Raw genomic sequence first — 23662 nt, 5'->3', positions numbered from 1 at the left:
ATCCAAAAGAAAGGGAGGTTGGAGACCCTTACTGGACCTCAGAGCTGTCAACAAGTTGGTTAAGGCTCAGAAGTTCAAGAGGGTCACCTTATCAACGATCATTCCAACATTGGAACAGGGAGACTGGTTTTTGGCCCTCATCCTCCAGGATGCCTATTTTCACATCTTGATCCTACTGGCTCACAGATGATTTCTCAGGTTCACTCTTGAACATGGCCATTATCAGTACAGAGTCTTCCTCTTCAGTCTGTCATCAGAACTTTTTCCAAAGTTGTCTCAGTGGTAGCCACTCAAATTACCACTTGCAAGTGATAATGATTTGCCCATACCTGGACGACTGTGTCCTTGGAGCCCGATATTTTCAGGAGGCCCGCAAAGCCGTTGACACTATGATACGCTTGTTCACAGAACTGAGTTTACAGATCAACATCCAGAAGTCATCCCTCACTCCAGTGCAATGCCTAGAATCCGTAGGGGCTAACTTAGACACCCTACAGGCCAGAGCCCTCCTACCTCAACACAAGTTCCTATCCGTGGTTTCGCTCATAGGCACCATTCAGTACAGTCCACGGATATCAGCCAGACTCTGCCTCTAACTCCTAGGACATACAGCAGCAGGCATGGGAGAGATACCACATGCCAGACTACATATGTGATGCCTCCAACTATGGTTTAGTTCGGTTTACAGACCAAACAGGGACAGGCTGGACAAACCTCTGTCACTACCCACCAGAATTAAAAACTCCTTAAACTGTTGGAAGGACCTGATCAATGTGTGCAAAGGGATTCTCCTTTTCACATGTCACTATTGTTGCTCCTTACCACCAACACATAACTCATAGGGTGGGGTGCACATTTAAATTGCCTCACGACTCAAGGCAAATGGTCACCTATGGAAATGTCTCTACACATCAGTTTCTAACTGAGATTGGTCACAAATGCCTGTGCCCATTTCCTCCTGCTAATTTCAGGATCAAATACAAAAATCCTAACAGAAACATAGCCTGTATGTACTACATCAACCATCAGGAGGGGGAGGCATGTCACCCTCTCTATGTGTGGAGGCAATGAGACTATGGAACTGGTGCGTTTCTCATGTCGCTTTGTCTGCAGCTAACCTTTCGGATATGCAAAACTTTATAGCAGACAATCTCAGTCGCAGATTCCTGCACAATCATGAGTGGGAGATGCACCCACCAGTACTCCACAACTTGTTCACACCATGGGGAACTCAGTCCACAGACCTTTTTGCCACTTACCAGAACAAGAAGTGTTCACGCTACTGCTCCAGGGTGGGGATGGGACAGCACTCTCTGGACAATGCTCCTCTTCTTGCTTGGGGCAGAGACCTTTATGCCTTTTTTCTGTTTTCCTCTTCTGCTGAGGGTTCTGTTAAAAATAGAAAGGGACAGAGCTCCTGTCATCCTGATTGCTCCTACTTGGCTGAGACAGACCTGGTATCCTTACCTGACACGGTTTGCAATGTGCCAACGATCTCTCTCCCCAACTTTCTGCACCTCCTCTCACAGGCCCGAGGGTGTACCCTACATCCCAACTTGGGGATTCTCCACCTAACAGCATGGCTCCTGCTTAGTTCCAGCATCTAGAAAGTTCACGCTCAAAGGGAAATACAAGAGGTTATATTACCCAGTAGAAAGTCCTCCACACTACATACTTACCTGCAGAAATGGTCCAGGTCTCAGATTTGATGCATGTCCCAACAAATCTCTCCAATATCAGCAACTCTTTCACATAATCTAGAATATGCTCTGACCCTTAAAATCAGGATTATCCCTAAAATCTCTTAGGGTCTGTCTAGTAGCTATTACAGCTGGGATACTCGATGCTGTCGCACTCAACCACTAATCCAAAATTCATCCCTAAGGTAACCTCCCTGTTTCACATGAATCAGTCGACTCACCTTCCAATCTTCTACCCCCAAGCCTCACCAAGACATCAAGGAGGCTATACTACATATCCTAGATGTTAGGAGAGCCTTGGCCGATAGATAGAAGTCTTCAGGACGTCTCTGAGACTTTTCCTGTCTGTGGTGGAAAGATCCAAGGGCTCAGCAATATCAGCTATCTAATTCATAATGTGACACCTCCCATCCCACCCCATACTCAATCTGTACACATTCCACAAGCTCAGTCTCCTCAGCCATCACTTTTTTTCAAGGATGTTCCTATCTCAGAGATCTGCAGAGCGGTGACAGGGCATCAGTCCATACTTTTGCAGAACATTATGTGATTGCTCGGCTCTCTGCGTCCGATGCCATCTTTGGCTCTACAGTACCTGACCCAACTCCAAAGTTTCTTCAGAAGGAGTACTGCTCAGGAGTCACCTACAGTGGAGCACCCGTAGGGACACTACTCAAAGAAGTTACCTTGTGCAGTAACGATGGTTCTTTGAGATGTGTCCCTATGAATGTTCCACAACCCACCCTCCTCCCCTGTACTTTGGAGTTCTCCTTTTATGACTGCAATAGAGAAGGAACTGAGGACAGTTAGCTTGCTAGCGCTGGCCAGCCTCATGGTGCAGCATGAGGAGAGACAGCCCAGGCATGGGCCCAATGAACACTGCTACCGAAGTTCTCCAATCAGCAGTGCAGAGATTCAGACACACCCACAGGGGCACACATCTCGAAGAACCATCATTACTGCACAATGTGAATAACTTCTTATCATGACTTGATCACATTTATAAAGTGCAAGCAGAATAAAGTCCTGACCAGTAATATATATACTTGATGCTTTAATAGAGCCAATTTTACATGCTTGGTGCAGGAACCAAGCATGGCCTGGTAGATACCCTACACAGCTCTCCTCAAGGCAGGATAGCCTTACCTATAAATGATGCCCTGCTGTCACCAGCTTAGTTAGGATCTGAGGCGAAAATATGGAAAGAACAATTTAAAAGTAACTTAGACAAGTTAGATTCCATCAAGTCACCAGGGCGTGATGAAATACATCCTAGAATACACAAGGAGCTGATTGAGGAGATATCTGAGCCATTGGTGATTATTTTTGAAATGCTGTGGAAGATGGGAGAGATTCCAGAGCACTGAAGAGGGCAAATATAGTGCCAATCTATAAAAAGAGGAATAAGGACGACCTGGGAAATTACAAACCAGTCATCTTAACTTCAGTGCCAGAAAAGATAATAGATCGATCAATTTGCAAACACCCAGAAAATAATAAGGTGATAAGTAACAGCATCAATTTGTCAAGATCAAATTATGTTAAACCAACCTAATAGCTTTCTTTGACAGGGCAAAAATCCTTGTACATAGGGTGAAGCAGTAGATGTTGTATATTTTGACTTTAGTAAGGCTTTTGATTCTGTCTCGCATGACCTTCTCATAAACAAACTAGGGAAATGCAACCCAGATGGAGCTACTAGGAGGTTAGGGGCATAACTGGTTGGAAAACAGTTCCCAAAGAATGGTTTACAGTCAAGCTGTATTGGTTCTGATTCTATTCAATATCTTCGTCATCAATGACTTCGATAATGGCATCGAAAGTACACTTATAAAGTTTGTGGACAATACCGGGAAGGGTTGCAAGTGCTTTGGAGGATAGGATTAAAATTCAAAATGATGTGGACAGACTGGAGAACTGGCCTGAAATAAATAGGATGAAATTCAATAAGAACAAATGTAAAGTAGCAAATATGGCAGGCGACCAGCTTGGCTTAACAGTGAAATCTTCGCTGAGCTTAAACACAAAAAGGAAGCTTACAGGAATCATAGAATATCAGGGTTGGAAGGGACCTCAGGAGATAATCTAGACCAACCCCCGGCTCAAAGGAGGACTAATCCCCAACTAAATCATCCCAGCCAGGGCTTTGTCAAACCTGACCTTAAAAACCTCAAAGGACGGAGATTCCACCACCTCCCTAGGTAATGCGTTCCAGTGCTTCACCACCCTCCTAGTGAAAAAGTTTTTCCTAATAGCCAACCTAAACCTCCCCCATTGCAACTTGAGACCATTTTTCCTTCTTCTGTCATATGCTGCCACTGAGAACAGTCTAGATCCATCCTCTTTGGAACCCTCTTTCAGGTAGTTGAAAACAGCTATCAAATCCCCCCTCACTCTTCTCTTCTGCAGACTAAACAATCCCAGTTCCCTCAGCCTCTCCTCATAAGTCATGTGTTCCAGTCCCCTAATCATTTTTGTTGCCCTCCACTGGACGCTTGCTAATTTTTACACATCCTTCTTATAGTGTGGGGCACAGTACTCTAGATGAGGCCTCAGCAGTGTCAAATACAGGGGAATGATCACGCCCCTTGATCTGCTGGCAGTGCCCCTACTTATACATCCCAAAATGCTGTTAGCTTTCTTGGCGGCAACAACAACACACTGTTAACTCATATCCAGCTTCTCATCCACTGTAACCCCTTTTCTGCAGAAGTGCTGCCTAGCCATTCGGTCCCTAGTCTGTAGCGGTGCATGGGATCCTTCCGTCGTAAATGCAGGACTCTGCACTTGTCCTTGTTGAACCTCATCAGATTTCTTTTGGCCCAAACCTCTAATTTGTCTAGGTCCGTCTCGGAGTAACAGCCGTGTTAGTCTGTATTCGCAAAAAGAAAAGAAGTACTTGTGGCACCTTAGAGACTAACCAATTTATTTGGTTAGTCTCTAAGGTGCCACAAGTACTCCTTTTCTTTTAGGTCCATCTGTATCCTATCCCTACCCTCCAGCGTATCTACCACTTCTCCCAGTTTAGTGTCATCTGCAAACTTGCTGAGGGTGCAGTCCACGCCATTCTCTGGATCGTTAATGAAGATATTGAACAAAACCAGCCCCAGGACCGACCCTTGGGGCACTCCGCTTGATACCGGCTGCCAACTAGACATGGAGCCATTGATCACTACCCATTGAGCCTGACGATCTAGCCAGCTTTCCATCCACCTTATAGTCCATTCATCCACCCCATACTTCTTTAACTTTCTGGCAAGAATACTGTGGGAGACTGTATCAAAAGCTTTGCTAAAGTCAAGGAATAACACACCCACTGTTTTCTCCTCATCCACAGAGCCAGTTATCTCGTCATAGAAGGCAATTAGATTAGTCAGGCAAGACTTGCCCTTGATAAATCCATGCTGGCTGTTCCTGATCACTTTCCTCTCTTCTAAGTGCTTCAGAATTGATTCCTTGAGGACCTGCTCCATGATTTTTTCCAGGGACTGAAGTGGGGCTGATTGGCCTGTAGTTCCCCGGATCCTCCTCCTTCCCTTTTTTAAAGATGGGCACTACATCAGCCTTTTTCCAGTCATCCGGGACTTCCCCCATCGCCAGGAGTTTTCAAAGATAATGGCCAATGGCTCTGCAATCACATCCGTCAACTCCTTTAGCACTCTCGGATGCAGCGCGTCCGGCCCCATGGACTTGTGCTCGTCCAGCTTTTCTAAATAGTCCTGAACCACTTCTTTCTCCACAGAGGGCTGGTCACCTCCTCCCAATGCTGTGCTGTCCAGTGCAGTAGTCTGGGAGCTGACCTTGTTCGTGAAGACAGAGGCAAAAAAAAAGGATTGAGTACATTAGCTTTTTCCACATCCTCTGTCACTAGGTTGCCTTCCTCATTCAGTAAGGGGCCCACATTTTCCTTGACTTTCTTCTTGTTGCTAGCATACCTGAAGCAACCCTTCTTGTTACTCTTAACATCTCTTGCTAGCTGCAACTCCAGTTGTGATTTGGCCTTCCTGATTTCACTCCTGCATGCCTGAGCAATATTTTTATACTCTTCCCTGGTCATTTGTCCAATCTTCCACTTCTTGTGAGCTTCTTTTTTGTGTTTAAGATCAGCAAGGATTTCACTGTGAAGCCAAGCTGGTCGCCTGCCATATTTACTATTCTTTCTACACATCAGAATGGTTTGTCCCTGTAACCTCAATAAGGATTCTTTAAAAAAAAAAAAAAAGTGGAAACTTGGTTAGATGACATGGGAGGAGTTATAGAAATCTTGCTTGAGCATGCAAGGGTGTAATCAGGAAGGCCAAAACACAACTGGAATTGCAGCTAGCAAGGGATGTGAAGGGTAACAAGAAGGGTTTCTACAGGTATGTTACCAACAAGAAGAAAGTCAAGGGAAGTGTGGGCCCCTTACTGAATGAGGGAGGCAACCTAGTGACAGATGATGTGGAAAAAGCTGAAGTACTCAGTGCTTTTTCTTTTGCCTCAGTTTTCAGACAGTGTAGCTCCCACACTGCTGTCCTGGGCAACACATTATGGGGAGGAGGTGAGCAGCCTTCAGTGATGAAAGAACAGGTTATGAACTATTTAGAAAAGCTGGACATGCACAAGTCCATGGGTCCAGATCTAATGCATCCGAGGGTGTTGAGGGAATTGCCTGATGTGATTGCAGAGCCATTGGCTGTGATCTTTGAAAACTCGTGGTGATTGCGGGAGGTCCAGGATGACTGGAAAAAGGCAAATATAGTGCCCATCTTTATAAAAGGGAAGAAGGAGAACCCTCACTTCCGTCCCTGGAAAAATTATGGAGCAGGTCCTCAAGGAAACCATTTTGAAGCATTTGAAGCATTGTGATCAGGAACAGTCAACATGGATTCACCAAGGGCAAGTCATGCCTGACCAACCGGATTGCCTTCTATGATGAGATAACTGGCTCTGGATATGGGGAAAGTGGTGGACGTGATATATCTTGACTTTAGCAAAGCTTTTAATATGGTCTACCACAGTATACTTGCCAGCAAGTTAAAAAAGTATGGATTGGATGAATGGTCTATAAGGTGGATAGAAAGCTGGCTAGATTGTCAGGCTCAACAGGTAGTGATCAATGGCTTGATGTCTAGTTGGCAGTTGGTATCAATCAGAGTGCCCCAGGGGTCGGTCCTGGGGCGGTTTTGTTCAACATCTTTTTTAATGATCTGGATGATGGGATAGATTGCACCCTCAGCAAGTTCGCAGATGATACGAAGCTGGGGGGGGAGAGGTAGATACGATGGAGGGTAGGGATAGGGTCCAGAGTGACCTAGACAAATTGGAGAATTGGACCAAAAGAAATCTGATGAGGTTCAACAAGGACAAGTGCAGAGTCCTGCACTTGGGACAGAAGAATCCCATGCACCGGTACAGGCTGGGGACTGACTGGCTAAGCAGCAGTTTTGCAGAAAAGGACGTGGGGATTATAGTGGATGAGAAGCTGGATATGAGTCAGCAGTGTGCCCTTGTTGCCAAGAAGGCTAACGGCATTTTGGGCTGCATTAGTAGGAGCATTGCCAGCAGGTTGGGAGAAGTGATTCCCTTCTATTCGGCACTGCTGGAGTATTGCGTCCAGTTTTGTGCCCCCACTACAGAAAGGATGTGGACAAATAGGAGAGAGTCCAGTGGTGGGCAACGAAAATGATCAGGGGGCTGGGGCACATGACGACTTACGAGGAGAGGCTGAGAGAACTGGGCTTGTTTAGTCTGCGGAAGAGAATGGTAGTCAGCGCTATAAATGAAGGAGGCAGACAACATTGCTCCAGATCAGTTACTCACAACAAGGAGCTCAAGCACCTGGACCTTCTCAGTTGCACAAGCTATTCTTTAGCTGATTTACAGTTCACAGTAGCAAACTACCATGTTCTCATGGCAAGTATGATCAGACAAAGTACAAGTTATGTCATTTTATTCATTTTCCAGAAGACCAGAAAGATAGTTCCAGGCACTAATTGCTGAAGGTTAGAGAAATGCCAAAGCCTCTTTGCAAGCCTCGCTGGTTGCAGCCGACGTAGGCTCTCATTCTGTGGCAACTCCCATAGTTATGTGCCACTCTTCATAGCTGTGGTTCTCTGGATTCACTCCATTGTATTCTGGACTTTCCTGGGATCTTCCATTTGAAGGCCCCAAGCTCTTCAGCAGTGCCATTGATGATTCCCTTCACTAATCGAAGGACTCTAGAGTAATAGTCTGAGCCCTGGACATCTGTGCCCGTGCAACTAAGAGAAAATTAATCAGGTCACAGCCGAACCATCTCACCCGGTCCAAAAGGAAACCTTCCAAAGAATCATACAACTGTCCAAGAAGAGGCCTGAATTCCACAAGAAGGGCCCATCATCTACTGTCATCTTTCAGTCAGCAACTTCTGACTACCTGTTTTGACTGTTCATTTTAATGTCATGAGTTCTTCCTTCATCTGGGTCATATGTTGCACCACCTTCCTGCTCCACTCCTCCCTGCACATCCCCCAGCGATAGCTTGAAAAGGGAAAGACTTTCTTGGGAGCACATCACATTAGACAGATGCTGGAAATCATTACATTACATCAGGCTACACCATTCTCTTCAGATCCATCCTCCTCCACTCCCCTTTCCTTCCCTTTTCAGTGACCCTTCTCACAACGGATTCCTAACGCAGGAGTTACAATCCATCCTGCTGGAGGTGATCAGACTAGTTTCCCATCTTTCATCAGGAAAGGGTTCTAATCCAGGTACTTCTTGGTACCCAAGAGGAAAGGAGGATGGAGACCAATCCTGGACCTCAGGACTCTGAACGCATTCATTCTATCACAGACGTTCAGAATGGTAACCCTAGCAACAATAATACTAAGTTATATCAGGGGACTGGTTTGTGGCCCTTGACATTCAGGATGTGTATTTTCGTATAGCAATGCGTCCAGCTCATAGATGTGTACTTCAGTTTGTCATTGGTAGCGACCACTATCAGTATTGAGTGCTTCCCTTTGGCCTTTCAGCTGTGCCAGGAATCTTTTTAGAAAGGTCCTCTCGGTCATTTCAACCCGTCTGTAGCAAAAGGGAATAGTCATCTTCTCGTCTGGATGAATGGCTTCTTAAGGGTCATTCCTTGAGGTACAATCAGCAACCAACAAGAACCTAGTCCTCTTCCATTCTTTGGGGCTGTTACCCCAAAAATGGATTTTGGGACACCCCTGTAATAACCTCCCTTAATACCCTGTTAGTCTGTTCTTCCCAAAGTATGAGTTTCCGGGTTGTTAAGAAAACACCAAGGACACAGATGTAACCTTCCGAATAAGGTGATTAACATAGGAAGTATTTTTTCCAAAACAAAGTGTTTTTATTAAAGTAACTAATCCTACTGCAATATAATCTAAAAATAGAAATCAGACACAAATCCCTAATTGCAAATTAGAGCATTCAAATCCCAATATCATACAATTTAAATGATTCTGTGCAAAGCACTTTGATACAAATGGCCCATTTGTAACACATTGCTGACAGCAATTCTTAAATTACACGTTAAATTTTACGTAAGTTGAAATTAATAACAATATTTCATGCATTCTTCTTAACACAAACATATATTTCAAGCATACACATATTAAATACTGTGCTTGACTACACTACACTAAAAATTGTATTTAAAAGCTGGCAGGCTCTATAAATCCTTTGGTATCCTTTAATTGCTGTTAATGGCTTTATAAATCTTTTGGTATTCTTTAATCATGGTTGCTGCTCAGCTCTGGTTAATGAGTGTTTCTCTGGTCAGTCAGCTTCATTTTGTTCTGGTCTTTTCTGTCTCTACACTAGGCCTTGTCTACACTACAGGGAAAAGATTATCTGAGTTACGCTGTGTCAGTAGCATAACTCAAGTCAATGTAGCTTAGATCTACTTATTGCGGGGTCCACACTACGTGATGTCAACGGGAGATGCTCTCCTGATGACTCCCCTTACTGTTCTCAATCCGGTGGAATATAGGAGTCGACGGGAGAGTGATCTGCGGTCGATTTAGCGGGTGTTCACTGGAGCCACTAAATCAACCGTCGATGCATCAATTGCCGCACGTTGATCCCCCAGTAAGTGTAGACAAACCCACGGTTTCTTATCCTCCTTTAGGAGCTCTCGTTGCTGGCTTCCAATTTCTTCATACGTCTTCCCCTGACTGCTTTCCTCGCTGACTTCTGACTGACTGACTGCCAGCACAGTCTTTTTATACTCTTCTAATACGCATTACCTCATCTTCCTCTATCAGAAGAGGCAGCCCCAAACTGACCGAAGTCAGTTCAGGCTGAGGCAGCTTGACCTTTCTGTCACCCCTTTTGTTCTGCACATGCTCACTGTGGCTGTTTACTCCACAGTTATAATTCTGCCGACTCACTCATCTAGTGGGCCTTTTGCCAGAATGCCATTCTAGCGCTCCTGAACATTCTGCCAATTAACTGAACTTTTCATCCTGTGTTAGTACTGCGCCTGCTCAAAATCTGCAGTTTTCATTTTAGAGTGGAGTAGCTCGGAATATAGATCAAGCAGACAAAATGAAGGCTGGAGAATTTCTTTAGGAATAGGGCTCCTGAACTTTCCTGAGTCCCTCTCTTCACTTGCCTCTGACAGCAGACCTGCTGTCCACAGAATCAGGGACAATAACTCATCCCAATCTCTCCATGCTACATCTCAAGCTCTGGGTCCTCGATGGTTCTCAGGTGTAGAAATGGATTGTTCTTTTTAAATACAGAATGTGCTGTTGAATAGTAGGAAACCCTCTGCAAGAAAGGCTTACCTGCAAAAGTGGACACAATTTTAGTCCTGCAGCAAGCATTATCTCCCTCTGAATCACATTTCACTCTTATATTAGAGTACCTGCTGAGTTTAAAAACCTTGGGTTTGTCACTGAGCTCCATCAAAGTCCACCTGGCTGGTATTTTATCTTTTCACTTACTGGTTGAGGGGTTTTCAGTATTCTCATGCCCTACTGCTTCAAGGTCTATTAAGGGTTTAACCAGACTTTTTCTTCATACCAAAGATCCTGCTCCGTATTGGGACCTTAAGCTTAGTTCTCAACTGGAGAAAATACCTTTCCAGCCCATACTGAACTGATCTCTCCTTCATTTGTCGTTCAAAACCTCCTTTGTCAGTCATCATTTTGATTAGAAAGGTAAGGGGAGTTGTGAGCCCTGTGCAAGATCCAGCCTGCCCAGTATTTTTACTGGGACATGGTGACTCTACATGCCCATTCCTGCTTCCTGTCCAAGGTGTCGTCGGACTTCCACATCAACCAGGATGTTCAGTTGCAAATCTTCCATTCCAGACCTCACGTTTCAAAGGAAGACCTAGTCTTCACACTATAGGCTTAAGAAGAACCCTCACATTCTACCTCAAAAGAACTAGGCCCTTCAGAGCCTCTCCTAGTCTTTTTGTTTTTTCACATATAGGACGATGGGAGCCCCTGTTTCTACCCAAAGATGATCAAAATGGGTCTCAGGATGAATTTTGGCACGTTTATGAAGCTTTTTGAGTGCACACGCACACACCGCCAACTAGGGTGACTGCCCAGGAAACTTCTGTTACTCTGCCTAAAAACATACCCATTGCTGCAGACATTTGTAAAGCTGCCACCTGGTTGTGCTTGCATACTTTTTCCCAGCACTATGCTATTGGGCATGCTTCCAGGGCAGATGCAGCCTTTGATGGATCTGTTCTTGAATCAGTACTAGATCTAGTTTGGGCATTCTTCAGAAGTCCCTTAAAGTGGAGCACTGATAGGGACAGCAACTTGAAGGAGGAGTGGTTACTTACTTGTACAGTTCTTCAAGATGTTTTGTTCCTGTGGGTGTTCCACTACCTGCCTTCCATTCCCTCTACTTCGGAGTCCTTGCCTCTGGCCAGATTTCATGATGGAGAAGGAACAGGAGGTCCACCCTCCCCTATATGCCCTCAGATCAGAGCACAAGGCTATACAGGGCACTGGTGCAGAACCCATGAACCAAAAATCTCCAATTGAAAGTGCACAGGCATGTATGTACCTAAAGTGGAGCACTCCTAGGGACAAAATACCTTTAAGAACTCTGGTTACTGTACAAGTAAGTAACCTCTCCTATGCAGAGTGTTTTCGTGTTAATACTTATGACAACCATTTTGCACTCTACTGACTAGAATAAAAAAATATTTTTGCTAGGAATTTAAATAAAATGTTAATATGCTTTTGAGAACAAGATTAGAACTAGAAACTTCAATTGCCAGTTTGGTTAATTTTCTCCAAAAGCTAATGTTGATTTGAAGTTTCATGTTTGCAGGGTGAATTAGACTCATTTCTATATTCTTACCAAACACTCCTGATTGGCCAGATTTACCTTTGCTTGACCTACTTAGTCTGGTCCTATATTTAGGACATTGATTCCGTTCCCCCTTCTTTGGAAGATGCCTTTCAGCAGCTGTTCAGTTTAAATTCCTCTATTCTCTGGGTTGCAGTGTGGGTGTGCAACATATTGTAAGGTGACTTTTGCTCAAAGCGGGTGTAGATTTGTGAAAAACCTGTACAATTGATGTATATTAAAATGTTTGTCCTTCAGCTAAAGAGAGTGAAGACAAAGAGAATCTTCCAAAAAGGACTTCAGCTGGTGGATTCAAATTCACTTTTTCCCACTCTGCCAGTGCAGCTAATGGAGCAAATAGTACAAACAATAAATCTGTAGCAGCTCAGACATCACCAGCAAGTTCTAATGGTTCCTCTTCAAAGAATACAAACTTGACTACAGCGGTAACAGCCGCTAAGGTGAGAGAACTTGCATGTGTAAAAGCAGGCATTCCCTACTCCAGAAAGAGTAAGAGTATGAGTTTTCATCTTTCGCACATATGTTGAATGAAACCATATTGATTTGTATTGTGTTAAGTCCTTTATTATGTGACAATAGAAAGAAGGCTGAGGGCAGTCTGTCGTTAAGGATAAAATATTTCAAGTCCAGTCACATTTTACTAATTTTGGGGGAGCGTAAAAACACTTTATTTTAGCAATTCCAAGCTCTTGTAGATTTTACCAACTAGAGTCACCAATCTTGCATTTCCAGCTGACGTGAGGGACTCAAATTCCCAAGTATTAAACAAGCTGTTAGTCATGGCACGAGTCTTAAGTTATTGGGATAACCAGATTTCCTCTGTTTCAACGGGAACGTTTTTCTTACTGTTTTCTGTGATGTGGCATTAACAAGACACTCACTCTGATTGTTTCCTCTGAACTGTCTATATCAATGGAACCAGAGTTATGGAATTCATGCTAATGCCTTTAAGCAGACACACACCGGACTTGGTTGGTACTTAGTTGAAGACTCCTATTACAGTGAGAGACCAGTGGTTAATTTCTAATCGAGTCACTCCCTCATCCCCAAGCTCTTGCTGCAAATAGTAGCGTCATTTTCACCAGTTCCACTTATTCACCTTAGGTGGAGGAAGAGGAGTGTTTTTAAAATGGAAACTCCTCAGATCCTCAGTCTAGAGCAGGGGTGGGCAAACTACGGGCCGGATCCAGCCCCTCAGGGCTTTGGATCCGACCCACGGGATTGCCACCCCTGTGGCACCGCGGGTCCTGCACTGCTCCAGGAAGCAGCTGGCACCATGTTCTTGCAGCCCCTGGGGTGGGGCAGAGGGCTCTCTGCGCTGCCCTTGCCTCCAGGCACTGCCCCCCACAGCTCACATTGGCCAGGGACGGGGAATCGCAGACAATGAGAGGTTCGGGGGAGGTACCTGGAGGCGCGGCAAGGGCAGCATATGGAGCTTTCTGCCCCCCACTCTCCCAGGGGCCACAGGGAAGTGGTGCCAGCCGCTCCAGGTAAGCAGCGCTGGGCCGGAGCCCAAACTCCTCCTGCACCCCAACTCCCTGCCCTGAGCCCCCTCCTGCACCCCAACCCCCTTCCCTGAGCTTCCTCATACACCCTGCACCCTTCCTCTGCCCCAACCCCTTGCCCTGAGTCCCTTCCTGCACACCGCACTCCCTTCTGCACCCCAACCCTCTGCCCCGGCCCTGCGTGCAGTTTCCCCACCCAGATGTGGCCCTTGAGCCAAAAAGTTTGCCCACCCCTGGCCTAGAGGATAGATCACTGTGCTTATATGGCTTTTAAAAAGGGAGAAGTATAAATTGGATTGAGGAGTGAGATGGGGATCCTCAGGACTCTAAGAAGGAAATAATGGACATTCATAAAAGATAATAGGACTAAAGACTTTAAAATAGTGAGAGACCATTTAAAGTGTCTTTGGGTCAAATTCCCAGTGGAAAGCCAGTTTTCAATACTGGTATTTTCCTTGATTTTATACAGAAAACATCTTACCCTGATGTGTTGGAAGATTTACATTATAGGTCAGCTTGGGTCCAAGTACTTCATTGGTGACAACTTTCCTCTTACCGTTTTCTGTTTCATATGCCCAAACACTCTGCTTTTTTTTTATTGTAGTTGGAAATCTATAAACCTACTGCATGCCATCCTAATACACTAATCTTCTGAAGCTGTGTCCTAGACAGCTGATCAAGGGGGATCTGGTATTTTCATTACAACTGTGCATTTCTGGGAGATGAATTTTTTCAAATGTGAGGTTTTCTTTCTTTAAAATCAGCAGGGAAGTCTAGTTGGCCTAGTGGATTATCCAGATGATGAAGAGGAAGAGGAAGAAGAGGAGACATCCCCAAGGAAAAGACCTCGTCTTGGTTCATAAGAACATTGAAATAAATTTATATTGTGAGGTCTTAAATGCTGCAACTGTTCAAAGAGCTAAAAAGAGTCTGAATCAGAAAGCTTTCTCCCTTGAATATATAAGATAATACAAGGAGTAGCAAAAGAAACTCAGTATATCAGTGAGAAGGTTTAGTTCTGCAAACATCAGGCTTCCAAGGAACTTAATCTCTTTCTAGTAAAATAAGGAGTCTGCCATTCAGTCGGGAGGGGAGGAGGGAGGGTTAGTAATCAGAACCTGGATGACAGCTTCTCAGCAAGGAAAGTCTCAGGTTTTGGGAGGGTACGGGGAGGGAGGAAGGTGTGGTTAACAATTTTTAATATTGCAGGGTTTCTCCAGTGTGTAACAGACCTAGAAAAAAATGTAAAGCTTCAGTTGCAAACCCAGTAATCTTAATTTTGTAATGGTGCTGTCCATTTTGTTCTTTTAGCAATTGCCTCTTTTTTAAAGAAAATGAAGGGAAAATAATTCTATTTCCATAAAAAAAAAATAAATTCAGATTTTGGGACCATTCGTTGCAAATTTAATAAAATGTCTGACAGATGGAGTGGGGAGCATCCGGAATAACAGTGCATGTTGAGTTGTAAAAAATGTGAACTTTCAACTCACATTTTGAAGAGGAGAGAAAAAGCAAGCTGGATAATGGACAGTTCAGTTAATTTGATTGTTTTTTTAAACTGGATATCCAGCAATATCTATGGCAAGGATCGGTAGCTTCCAAAAAGATCTCCAGAAACTGCTAGCATCAATAAACTAGTACTTTAAACTACACACTAAGTACAGCTAGCAGTTTTTCAGGTGATAAAGATAATGAATTGAGTCACTTTCTGTTTTATTAGCGAAGCTCTCTTCCTTGAGCAGCAGGTGCATTTTTGCATTTGTAGGTTTAAATTGTGTAATTGAGGTGGTTATAAGAAACACTAATAAAGGTTTTGAAAAGTGGCATTTAACACCCAGAAGCCCTTTTGGACCAAGAAGGAATTATTGCTAACAGTATACCAGTCTGTGTTTGAGGCAGAATCAACATGCAGCATCTGAACCTGGGTGTAATATGAAAGCTGCTTTTTAAAGAGTAAAAGCACATTCCATGTACGTAAACTAATTGCAACAAAAAAAAACCCCAACAGGTAAATTGATGGAGGTAAACAGTTTAAGAGGTTTTATTTTCAAAGAGCAGCAAGTGAACTGTAAATATTTTAATGTTAGTTGCCCCTATATGATCTGAGATCATGCTGAAGTGAGGAAACCCCCCCTCCCCCCCCCCACCAAACTACAATTAATGTGTCAGAGATGTTAAACTATGAAACCAGCTGCAAACCACCACATAGATCACTCTTGTAATATGTGTTATGGGTCCATTTCTCCTGGAATAGTTTAAACTGAAACAGGTTTACCTGTTTTGGAGATTTTGTAGTTAATTTTAATTTTAGCTATTGTTTGGAAAATATGGACTGTCTGTGTAGATATGAAGTATAGTTTTTTTCCATAAAACAGAAGTTTATTTTGTATTAAAATACCACTGTACTTGTTTTACACCATTTGTATACATGTGGTGATATTAATGCTGAACTGTAACATTCAGGAATTAAAATGTGACCCTGTAATTCCATAATTATTGCTTTTGTTTGGTTTGTTGTACATGGTAAGTTAACTCATAATTTTGGAATGTGGCCATTTTAAAGTATTCTTTAATAAGACAAACTATTCATGCAGTTTTTAAACAATTATTATATACCACTAGATCAAATACCAACCAGAATGCAGGAGTTCTTACCAACCAGTAAGCTAGACACAAAGCATTCTGATTGATGACAGTTAATGCGGGTGGACCTGGGGGAATTATTGTTGCCCCTTGTAGGCTCCAGGCAATCAAGAATGTGGCCTCTCCTCTTACCCATTTGATAAGCTAGCCTCCAACTCAAAGGCAGTGACTAGGGAAGCTCGTTCAAATGTGATTGGAATATCGTCACCATATGCTTGCTCACCAGATCTCCATTTTATATTTTCTTGACAAGTCGTGTCTCTCCATGCTTAAAGATGACAATTTCCTACAAAGTTATAGTTACCACTAAGAAGGCTCCAAAGTGATGCAGTGTCTGCCTTTTCCCTTCAGAGGCTGGAACCATCACCTGACCTCAACCCAATTTTTTTTTCTAATAAAAATTACCCTAAACAAAGTTCTTTGATTCAAAAGTGTTGGTTTCTCATTTTTTCCCCTGTAACCTTTCCCTTCTGAAGAACTGCCAAGAGCTTTAAGAATTCATTCAGACCAGCTCATGAGCCTTTATTCTATAGCAAATATGTGAATGTTGTGAATTTTTATAGTTACTCTAGAAGAATAAAACTATATGAAGAGACATTTGATGTCATCTTAAGGTTTGAACATTTTTATCAAACTTTTTAAACCCCCTTGGGAGGGTGATATATGGAGCTCCCACTCAAACTGGCTAACAGCCAGGGTCACCTGCCTCAGGCAAAGATTCTTTTATCTATGATTTATTATATGCTGTCTGCATTCTGCTAGGGACAGACACATTCTAATGCCTGGGGCCCCTCCACTACAGATTTTTTTTTTTTTTAGAAAAAAATATTACATCTGCCAACATGTATCAGTAATAAATACTATTTTAATAAAAAGTTACATGAAATTTTGATTGGTTGGGTGTTTTTTTACTCAGTTACTGCGCCAATCAAGCATTGTTAGTGATGAAACCTTGCAGATTACAGCCTCTTTGCTGAGAAATGTTCTAAGCAGGATTTATGACCAGACAGTAGTGAATTGTAGTGAACCAAATGGCAAAAAATTGTTTTCAAAATTTTGAATTATGGGACTAGCTCATTATAAGTGCTTTCACATTTTACTTAACCGAGACAACAAATGTTTACTTTTAAAAGTTGTACTTTGCCACAAAACACAGTTACTGTTACTTAGTTACTGTTAAATTGGCCCAAAAAGTTTATAAAAACAATGGAATCTACAGTTACTATGAAATTTGTCTCATGACTTCACAAGCTTCATCTGCATTTCCTGTCTCTCAAACAAAACTTGAGTGCTTCCCTGTTTAATTAGACTTTATCATATTTGACACTTGAAAAGGGTAATATTTCGTTGACAGAGTAATAAAAGGAAAAGAAGCAAGTTTTGTATTTTTACCTCTGTTAGAGAACTGATGTAAGAATTCTTTAGATGATGTTTTCCATGTTATGAACATTCCTAGTATGTGTTTTGAAAAAAGGGGAAAAAACCATGTAGAGGTGTTTGAATTTTTTATATATTAAATAGAACAAAGGTGTAAATTTAAATAAGTGGCTATGGCAAAGCTTTTCAAAGATGGGTGTCTAAAGGTAGGATCCTAAGTCCTTACTGCACAAGGGCAATGTGGTCCATGCGTAGGGTTTCTAGGTGTTATGGTAATAAAATACCTCATAATTATTGAGGTGCTGCCTAAATAGGTAGCCTGATTTTCTAAAGTGCTAAGCACCTAGCAGACCCCAGAGAAGTCAGCACTTTAAAAAATCTTGGCCCACTGGGTTAGTGTGTAAAATAGAGTTTTTACTACTATGGATGCAATTTAATTTTAAATATTATGTATATGAATAAATGAGTTGCTCATGTTTTGTAGAAAATCAACAGTATATTGTGTTTAAAAGCAAGCAGTTTATGGTTAAATAATTTATTCTAAAAGAAATTCAATTCTTGTCCACAAGTATTCTTACAATGAGATTCTTAAAACTTAGTGCTTGTTAATAACTTCTTCTTTAAGTTTTGCTGCAAGCATTCTCCTCTTCAGTAGTAGTCTTTGCTTCTCCTCTTCTGACATTTCCTAAAAACAAAATTAAAACTATTACATTACAATATAACCTCTCTGGCTGCATGGAAAATTGACTTCCAATAATAAAAGTCTACTGGAACTTTATAAGTCAATTTAGACCATAAACAATGAATGGAGATTTTTCTCAAGAGCTCAGAATTAAATACTGAAATGGAAATTACTTGCAAAAATTGCAATCTTGGCAGCTTCCCAAAGCTCAGGATGGCTGATAACGGCACAGGTTCTGTAGACCTAGAAAAATTGAAGGATTGGGCCAAAAGAAATCTGATGAGGTTCAACAAGGACAAGTGCAGAGTCCTGCACTGCTACAGGCTGGGGACTGACTGGCTAAGCAGCAGTTCTGCAGAAAAGGACATGGGGATTATAGTGGATGAGAAGCTGGATATGAGGCAACAGTGTGCCCTTGTTACCAAGAAGGCCAACGGCATATTGGGCTGCATTAGTAGGAGCACTGCCAGCAGATCAGTGGAAGTGATTATTCCCCTCTATTCGGCACTGATGAGGCCACATCTCGAGTATTGTCTAGTTTTGGAGCCCCTGCTACAGAAAGGATGTGGACAAATTGGAGAGAGTCTAGCAGAAGGCAATGAAAATGATTAGGGGGCTGGGTCACATGACTTATGCGGAGAAGTTGAGGGAACTGGGCTTATTTAGTCTGCAGAACACAGGAGAGGGGGGATTTGATAGCAGCCTTCAACTTCCTGCAGAGGGATTCTAAAGAGGATGGAGCTCGGCTGTTCTCAGTGGTGGCAGATGACAGAATAAGGAGCAATGGTCTCAAGTTGCAGTGGGGGAGGTCTAGGTTGGATATTAGGAAACACTATTTCACTAGGAGGATGGTGAAGCACTGCAATGGGTTACCTAGGGAGGTGGTGAAATCTCCATCCTTAGAGGTCTTTAAGGCCTGGGTTGACAAAGCCCTGGCTGGGACAATTTAGTTGGTGTTGGCCCTGCTTTGAGCAGGGGATTAGACTAGATGAGCTCCTGAGGTCTTTTCCAACTCTAATCTTCTATGATACTTGCTGTAATTTACACCTGGGGACAGCAGACTCTCCGAGCAGAAAGGAGAGCATGATGCACCCTATGTTCCTCAGCCAAACCATAACATGTTAGTTTTGTGACCAACATAATTTGTGTAGCAGAGTGGTATGTAAAGGTGAATTACAAAGCAATAATAAAAATTGTCTTTAGTACACATCTGCCGATATCTTCTTACAGTACCAGAATATCGGCTCTTATGGTACTGAAATAATTTATAAGCTATTTTGCACCTCCCTCAAGTCAACTTGGTAAATCCAGCTTTGCTGGAGATATCCCATTGTACAGCATTAAATGCTAACTCACTGTAACCAGCGGTGATGTCAACATTATGCATTGTGTGATATCTTCAAACAGGAGGACCTTGGGGGTGGGGTGTGGGGATTGAAGGCTAACAAAGATTTGTAGTAGCTCAAGCAGTTAGTTAGTGGGGCTTCCTGGACACACAGCTGTGTGCTTAACTCAATATTTCCTCTTTTAAGACAGTGATATTGATAACAATTCATCTTAAGCGCTGAAGAAAGTAACTCCCCCTTCTCCATAAAGCAAAATAATCATTAATAGTGTGAACATTCAGAGTGCTATTTTCCTTTGGTGTTCAGTTGAAGTAAGTATTTGGTGTTGATCACTGTTGGAGGCTTAGCATCGGACTAGCTAGACCCTGAATATCAGTGATTTGTGACCTTGCCATGCTACAGTACCTGATCTCTCAAACCCATTATTCTCTATCAGAAATATAAAGGTCTTTCAACTGTTTGGGGAGAAGCATTCTGTTTCCCTGAGCAAGTCTGCCTCTGCTCTCCCCCTACTGTAAAATAATAATCCTCCTGGAGGAGGCCTAGATTTCCTTTGAAGTCAGTCAGTGCTGCTCCTTAACTGTTTAGAGGGGCAGATCTGAGAGACAAGGCATTCCAATGTTCCAAGTATAATAAAACTCAATTTTTTTAAAATTAAAAATTTAGAAAGGTCTTTATAAGAAAGTTGACTTATTTCCCCCTATTTACTTTGATTTGCAGCAAGTTGTTTATTATAACTTTCTTTACTATCAGTTAAATCAGCTTTTAATCCTGACAAGTTATTGTGTAGTAAGGGTATCTTACCATGTCTGCTTACTTTCTGACACAAGTTATCTCTGTGCTTAGCACCACAGAGCCAAATACTGCTACAGAAGTGTTAGGTGAATTGTACTCTCAGAAATCAGTGTAATTGTCATCAAAATTCTCATTGCAGAGTCTATATTACTGGTGTGATACAAGAGACTAGCAGCAAAACATGTCCTGAGTTTACAATTAGAGGTGGTGTTTACAGTACTTGCCTTTTTTAGAAAAATTTCCTATCGAGTTTAACATGGAAGTATTTCCAGAAAGTTAGGGAAACAAATGGGGCAGATTGATCTTCTGTCAACAGACTTAGAAATACAGCACTCACTGACCAATACTATGGTCCTAGCTTAGGAACAAACATGGTTATGAATTCTTTAACTCCCACCAATCAAGCAGCTGTACAGAGAGTACTGAATTCCATCTTGTTTATTGAACTGTGAGCGTTCCCTTATATATCAGGGCCAGCATCAATGCTTACATGTAAGGGAGGCATGCTGTTTTGATGTCAGGCATAATTGGTCTCATCAGATTAACTTTTCTGTCCTACTTTTAGGAGTTTTCTAAACTTTATCCTTCAGTCTGCTGAATCACACTGCAGTGATTTCCTTCTTTCAACCATCCTTGCACCACTAAATAACTCAGGTTGTGTGCATTCAAGCGGGACACAGATCTCTTTTTGCAAGGCAACATCTAGTGTCTGATTATGACAGGATGAAGTAAATGAATTAGAAATACAGGAATTGCTGTACCAGAACAGACATGGTCCTTTTAGGCCAGCTTCCTGTCTGAAAATGGCCATTAACAGTTGCTACAGAAGACAAAAGCTAATGAAATATATCAGCACCTAGGGATATGTGCACACTGCAATTAAAAAGCCGTGGATGGCCCATGCCACCTGACTCAAACAGCCCCTTAGCTCAAGCCCTGCGAGCCAACTGCTGTGTAGATCAGGGGTCAGCAACCTTTGAGAGGTGGCGTGCCAAGTCTTCATTAAGGTTTTGCGTGCCAGTAACAAATTTTACATTTACAGGGGCCCCATGATGGAACGCAAGAATGGCAGCGGGCTGAGTGGTGCCGGGGGCCGGAAACCCGTTCATCCCGCTGCCAGCCTGGATGGACAGAACCCCGGGCCAGCAGCGGGCTGAGCAGGGCCGGTGGCCGGGATCCCAGCTGGCAGGGACTGGCAGACAGAACCCCAGACCGGCAGTGTGGGCGGCAGATAGAACCCCAGACCGGCAGCGCGCTGAGCCACTCGGCCCACTGCCAGTCTGGGGTTCTAGCGGCCAGCCCCACTCAACCCGCTGCCAGCCCGGGGTTCCATCCATCCAGGCCGGCAGTGGGCTAAGCGGGGCCGGCAGCTGGAACCCCAGACCAGCAGCAGGCTGAGCTGCTCAGCCCACTGCCAGTCTGGGGTTCCATCTGCCGCCCGCGCTGCCAGTCTGGGGTCCCGGCCACTGTCCCCTGCCAGCTGGAGTCGCAGCAATCAGTCCCGCTCAGGGTTCTGTCCATCCAGGCTGGCAGCGGGCTGAGCGGGGCCAGGACCTCGGCTGGCAGCAGAGTGCCACTAAAAATCCGCTCACGTGCTGCCTTTGGCACACGTGCCACAGGTTGCCAACCCCTGGTGTAGATGTTCAGGTTCAGCCTGGAGCTGGGGCTCTAGGCCCCTGTGAGGTGGGAGGGTCCCAGAACTTGGGCTGCAATCTGAGCCCAAATATCTACATGCCAGTTAAACAGCCCCTTAACCCAAACCTCTTGAGCAAGAGTCAGCTGGCACTGGTCAGCCATGGGTGTCTAACTGCAGTGTAGACATACGCTAAGCGTGCTGCTTTTACCACACAGCAGGGACTGACCCCAGCTAATAATAACTGATAATTTATTTTATCAGAGGTAGCGTACATCTGATGCTGTTCTTACTTAAGAACTAAGTAATTTTTAAAAATCGCATGGAACTCATTGCTTAATACTTATGGAGAAGATGCCCTAGGAAGAAAGCCTGAGGTTTAATTTATGTAAATTTAAAATCCCTAATCCAGAAATGAAGGTTTCAATCCTTCTCTGCTTGGACACAGCAGCAAACAGCAAATACAAGTGTTCTGGCATCTTCATCTCTTCAGTTCCCCTACAAACTCACAATACTCATTCCCCCTTCATAAGGGACCAACTGGTCTTGTCTGTATTTTAAATTTTAAAAAATTCACAAAGGAAACATTCGTTCTCTTGGATGGTGATGTTGCTATTCATAGGCAGTTTGATCTTCTTTGTATTGTGCCAAATGGGCAATGCACACCTATTCCTGCCTCTTCAAGAGAATGATAGGCTACAGTACTGAATGTTCCAAGTCACCACTACAACTGTCTAATGACAGGAGAGATTAGAGCCATCAAGAATATTCCAGTTATGAAGAGATCATTTTGCTTTTCCATGGTCCTAACTCTATCACAGGAAGATTGCTTTCAGCACAAAAGCCTAGATTTTTGTGCAAGGCAAAAAGATGGTACTAGCACCCAAACTTCAGGCCTCCTTGCCTTAATACTGCTGCCTCCTCCACCAGTAGCTGAAGCTATAGGACTCACTTGAAATACAATTAAAACCCTTTACAAAGTCTCAAAAGAAAGGAAGTAATCACACTTCACCCTTCTGTAAAATAACACTTCTCAGAAAATTCAAGCTAGTGGTGTTGACCATGAACGTTGTTTTTCTGCGTGTGTTAGCAAAAAAGGAACTAATGTTTCAGGGAACCAGTATGCAAAATCACATCTCACTAGCAGGTAGGAGCAAACTGTCATGCAATGAATCAGTTTAACAATATGCGCAAGAGCATAGAGCATGGGTTTATTATGAAGATTTACCATTGTAGAAAAAGCATTTAATGCTCACTAGATCACTAAGCTTTCCGCTTCTTATCTATAATGGTTTTAGATTGGAGAACTAATTTCTGCACAATGAATAACTTGCAACTTTGTGTGTTCTGCCATTAAATTCTACCACTTTTTCCTTGTTCTTTTGTTCTGTTTCAATATTCAGCTGCTATATCCATATCTTCATTGAAGTGGTCTGTGATTTTTCTAAACAAGATTAGTCATGCTGATTAAAGTGGTCATCCTTCACCTCTTTAGAAGATAATGCGTCTTCTTTCTGATCTATATTTGGTGTTGGTAGATTATTTCTTGACTCCTTTATAGCCATCAGCGTATCTCGCTTCTGTTTTAAATAGTCTTCTCGTTGTCTGAGACGATGCGGTTCAAGCTCTGATAAATTCTGGAATTATTTA

The 23662-nt window shown here is 43.1% G+C and overlaps 2 protein-coding genes across 5 annotated transcripts in view; one reads left to right on the top strand and one right to left on the bottom strand.

The window, feature by feature from the left end:
• The window catches only part of PPP4R3B (protein phosphatase 4 regulatory subunit 3B), a 73142-nt gene extending 58491 nt beyond the window's left edge, over window positions 1-14651 (top strand). For 2 of the 3 annotated variants that reach the window (XM_074949480.1, XM_074949478.1), the window contains 2 exons: window positions 12269-12471; window positions 14301-14650. In XM_074949480.1, the coding sequence (XP_074805581.1) occupies window positions 12269-12471; window positions 14301-14399 (302 nt within the window). In that variant the 3' untranslated portion in view covers window positions 14400-14650. Of the gene's footprint in view, window positions 1-12268; window positions 12472-14300 lie in introns of all 3 variants that reach the window. The other variant, XM_074949479.1, reaches the window with a different exon arrangement.
• Window positions 14652-17052: 2401 nt separating this feature from the next.
• Window positions 17053-23662, bottom strand: part of CFAP36 (cilia and flagella associated protein 36) — an 84946-nt gene continuing 78336 nt past the window's right edge. Inside the window, exons 8-9 of one of the 2 annotated variants that reach the window (XM_074949485.1) lie at window positions 23500-23649; window positions 17053-18241 (exon numbers count right to left, since the gene is read on the bottom strand). In XM_074949485.1, the coding sequence (XP_074805586.1) occupies window positions 18152-18241; window positions 23500-23649 (240 nt within the window). In that variant the 3' untranslated portion in view covers window positions 17053-18151. The remainder of the gene's footprint in view (window positions 18242-23499; window positions 23650-23662) is intronic. The other variant, XM_074949484.1, reaches the window with a different exon arrangement.

The sequence above is a fragment of the Natator depressus genome, chromosome 3, assembly GCF_965152275.1.
Source record: "Natator depressus isolate rNatDep1 chromosome 3, rNatDep2.hap1, whole genome shotgun sequence".
NCBI classification, from domain to species: Eukaryota; Metazoa; Chordata; order Testudines; family Cheloniidae; genus Natator; species Natator depressus.
Note: the sequence above shows the minus strand (reverse complement) of the source record. Positions and strands in the feature narration are given on the sequence as shown.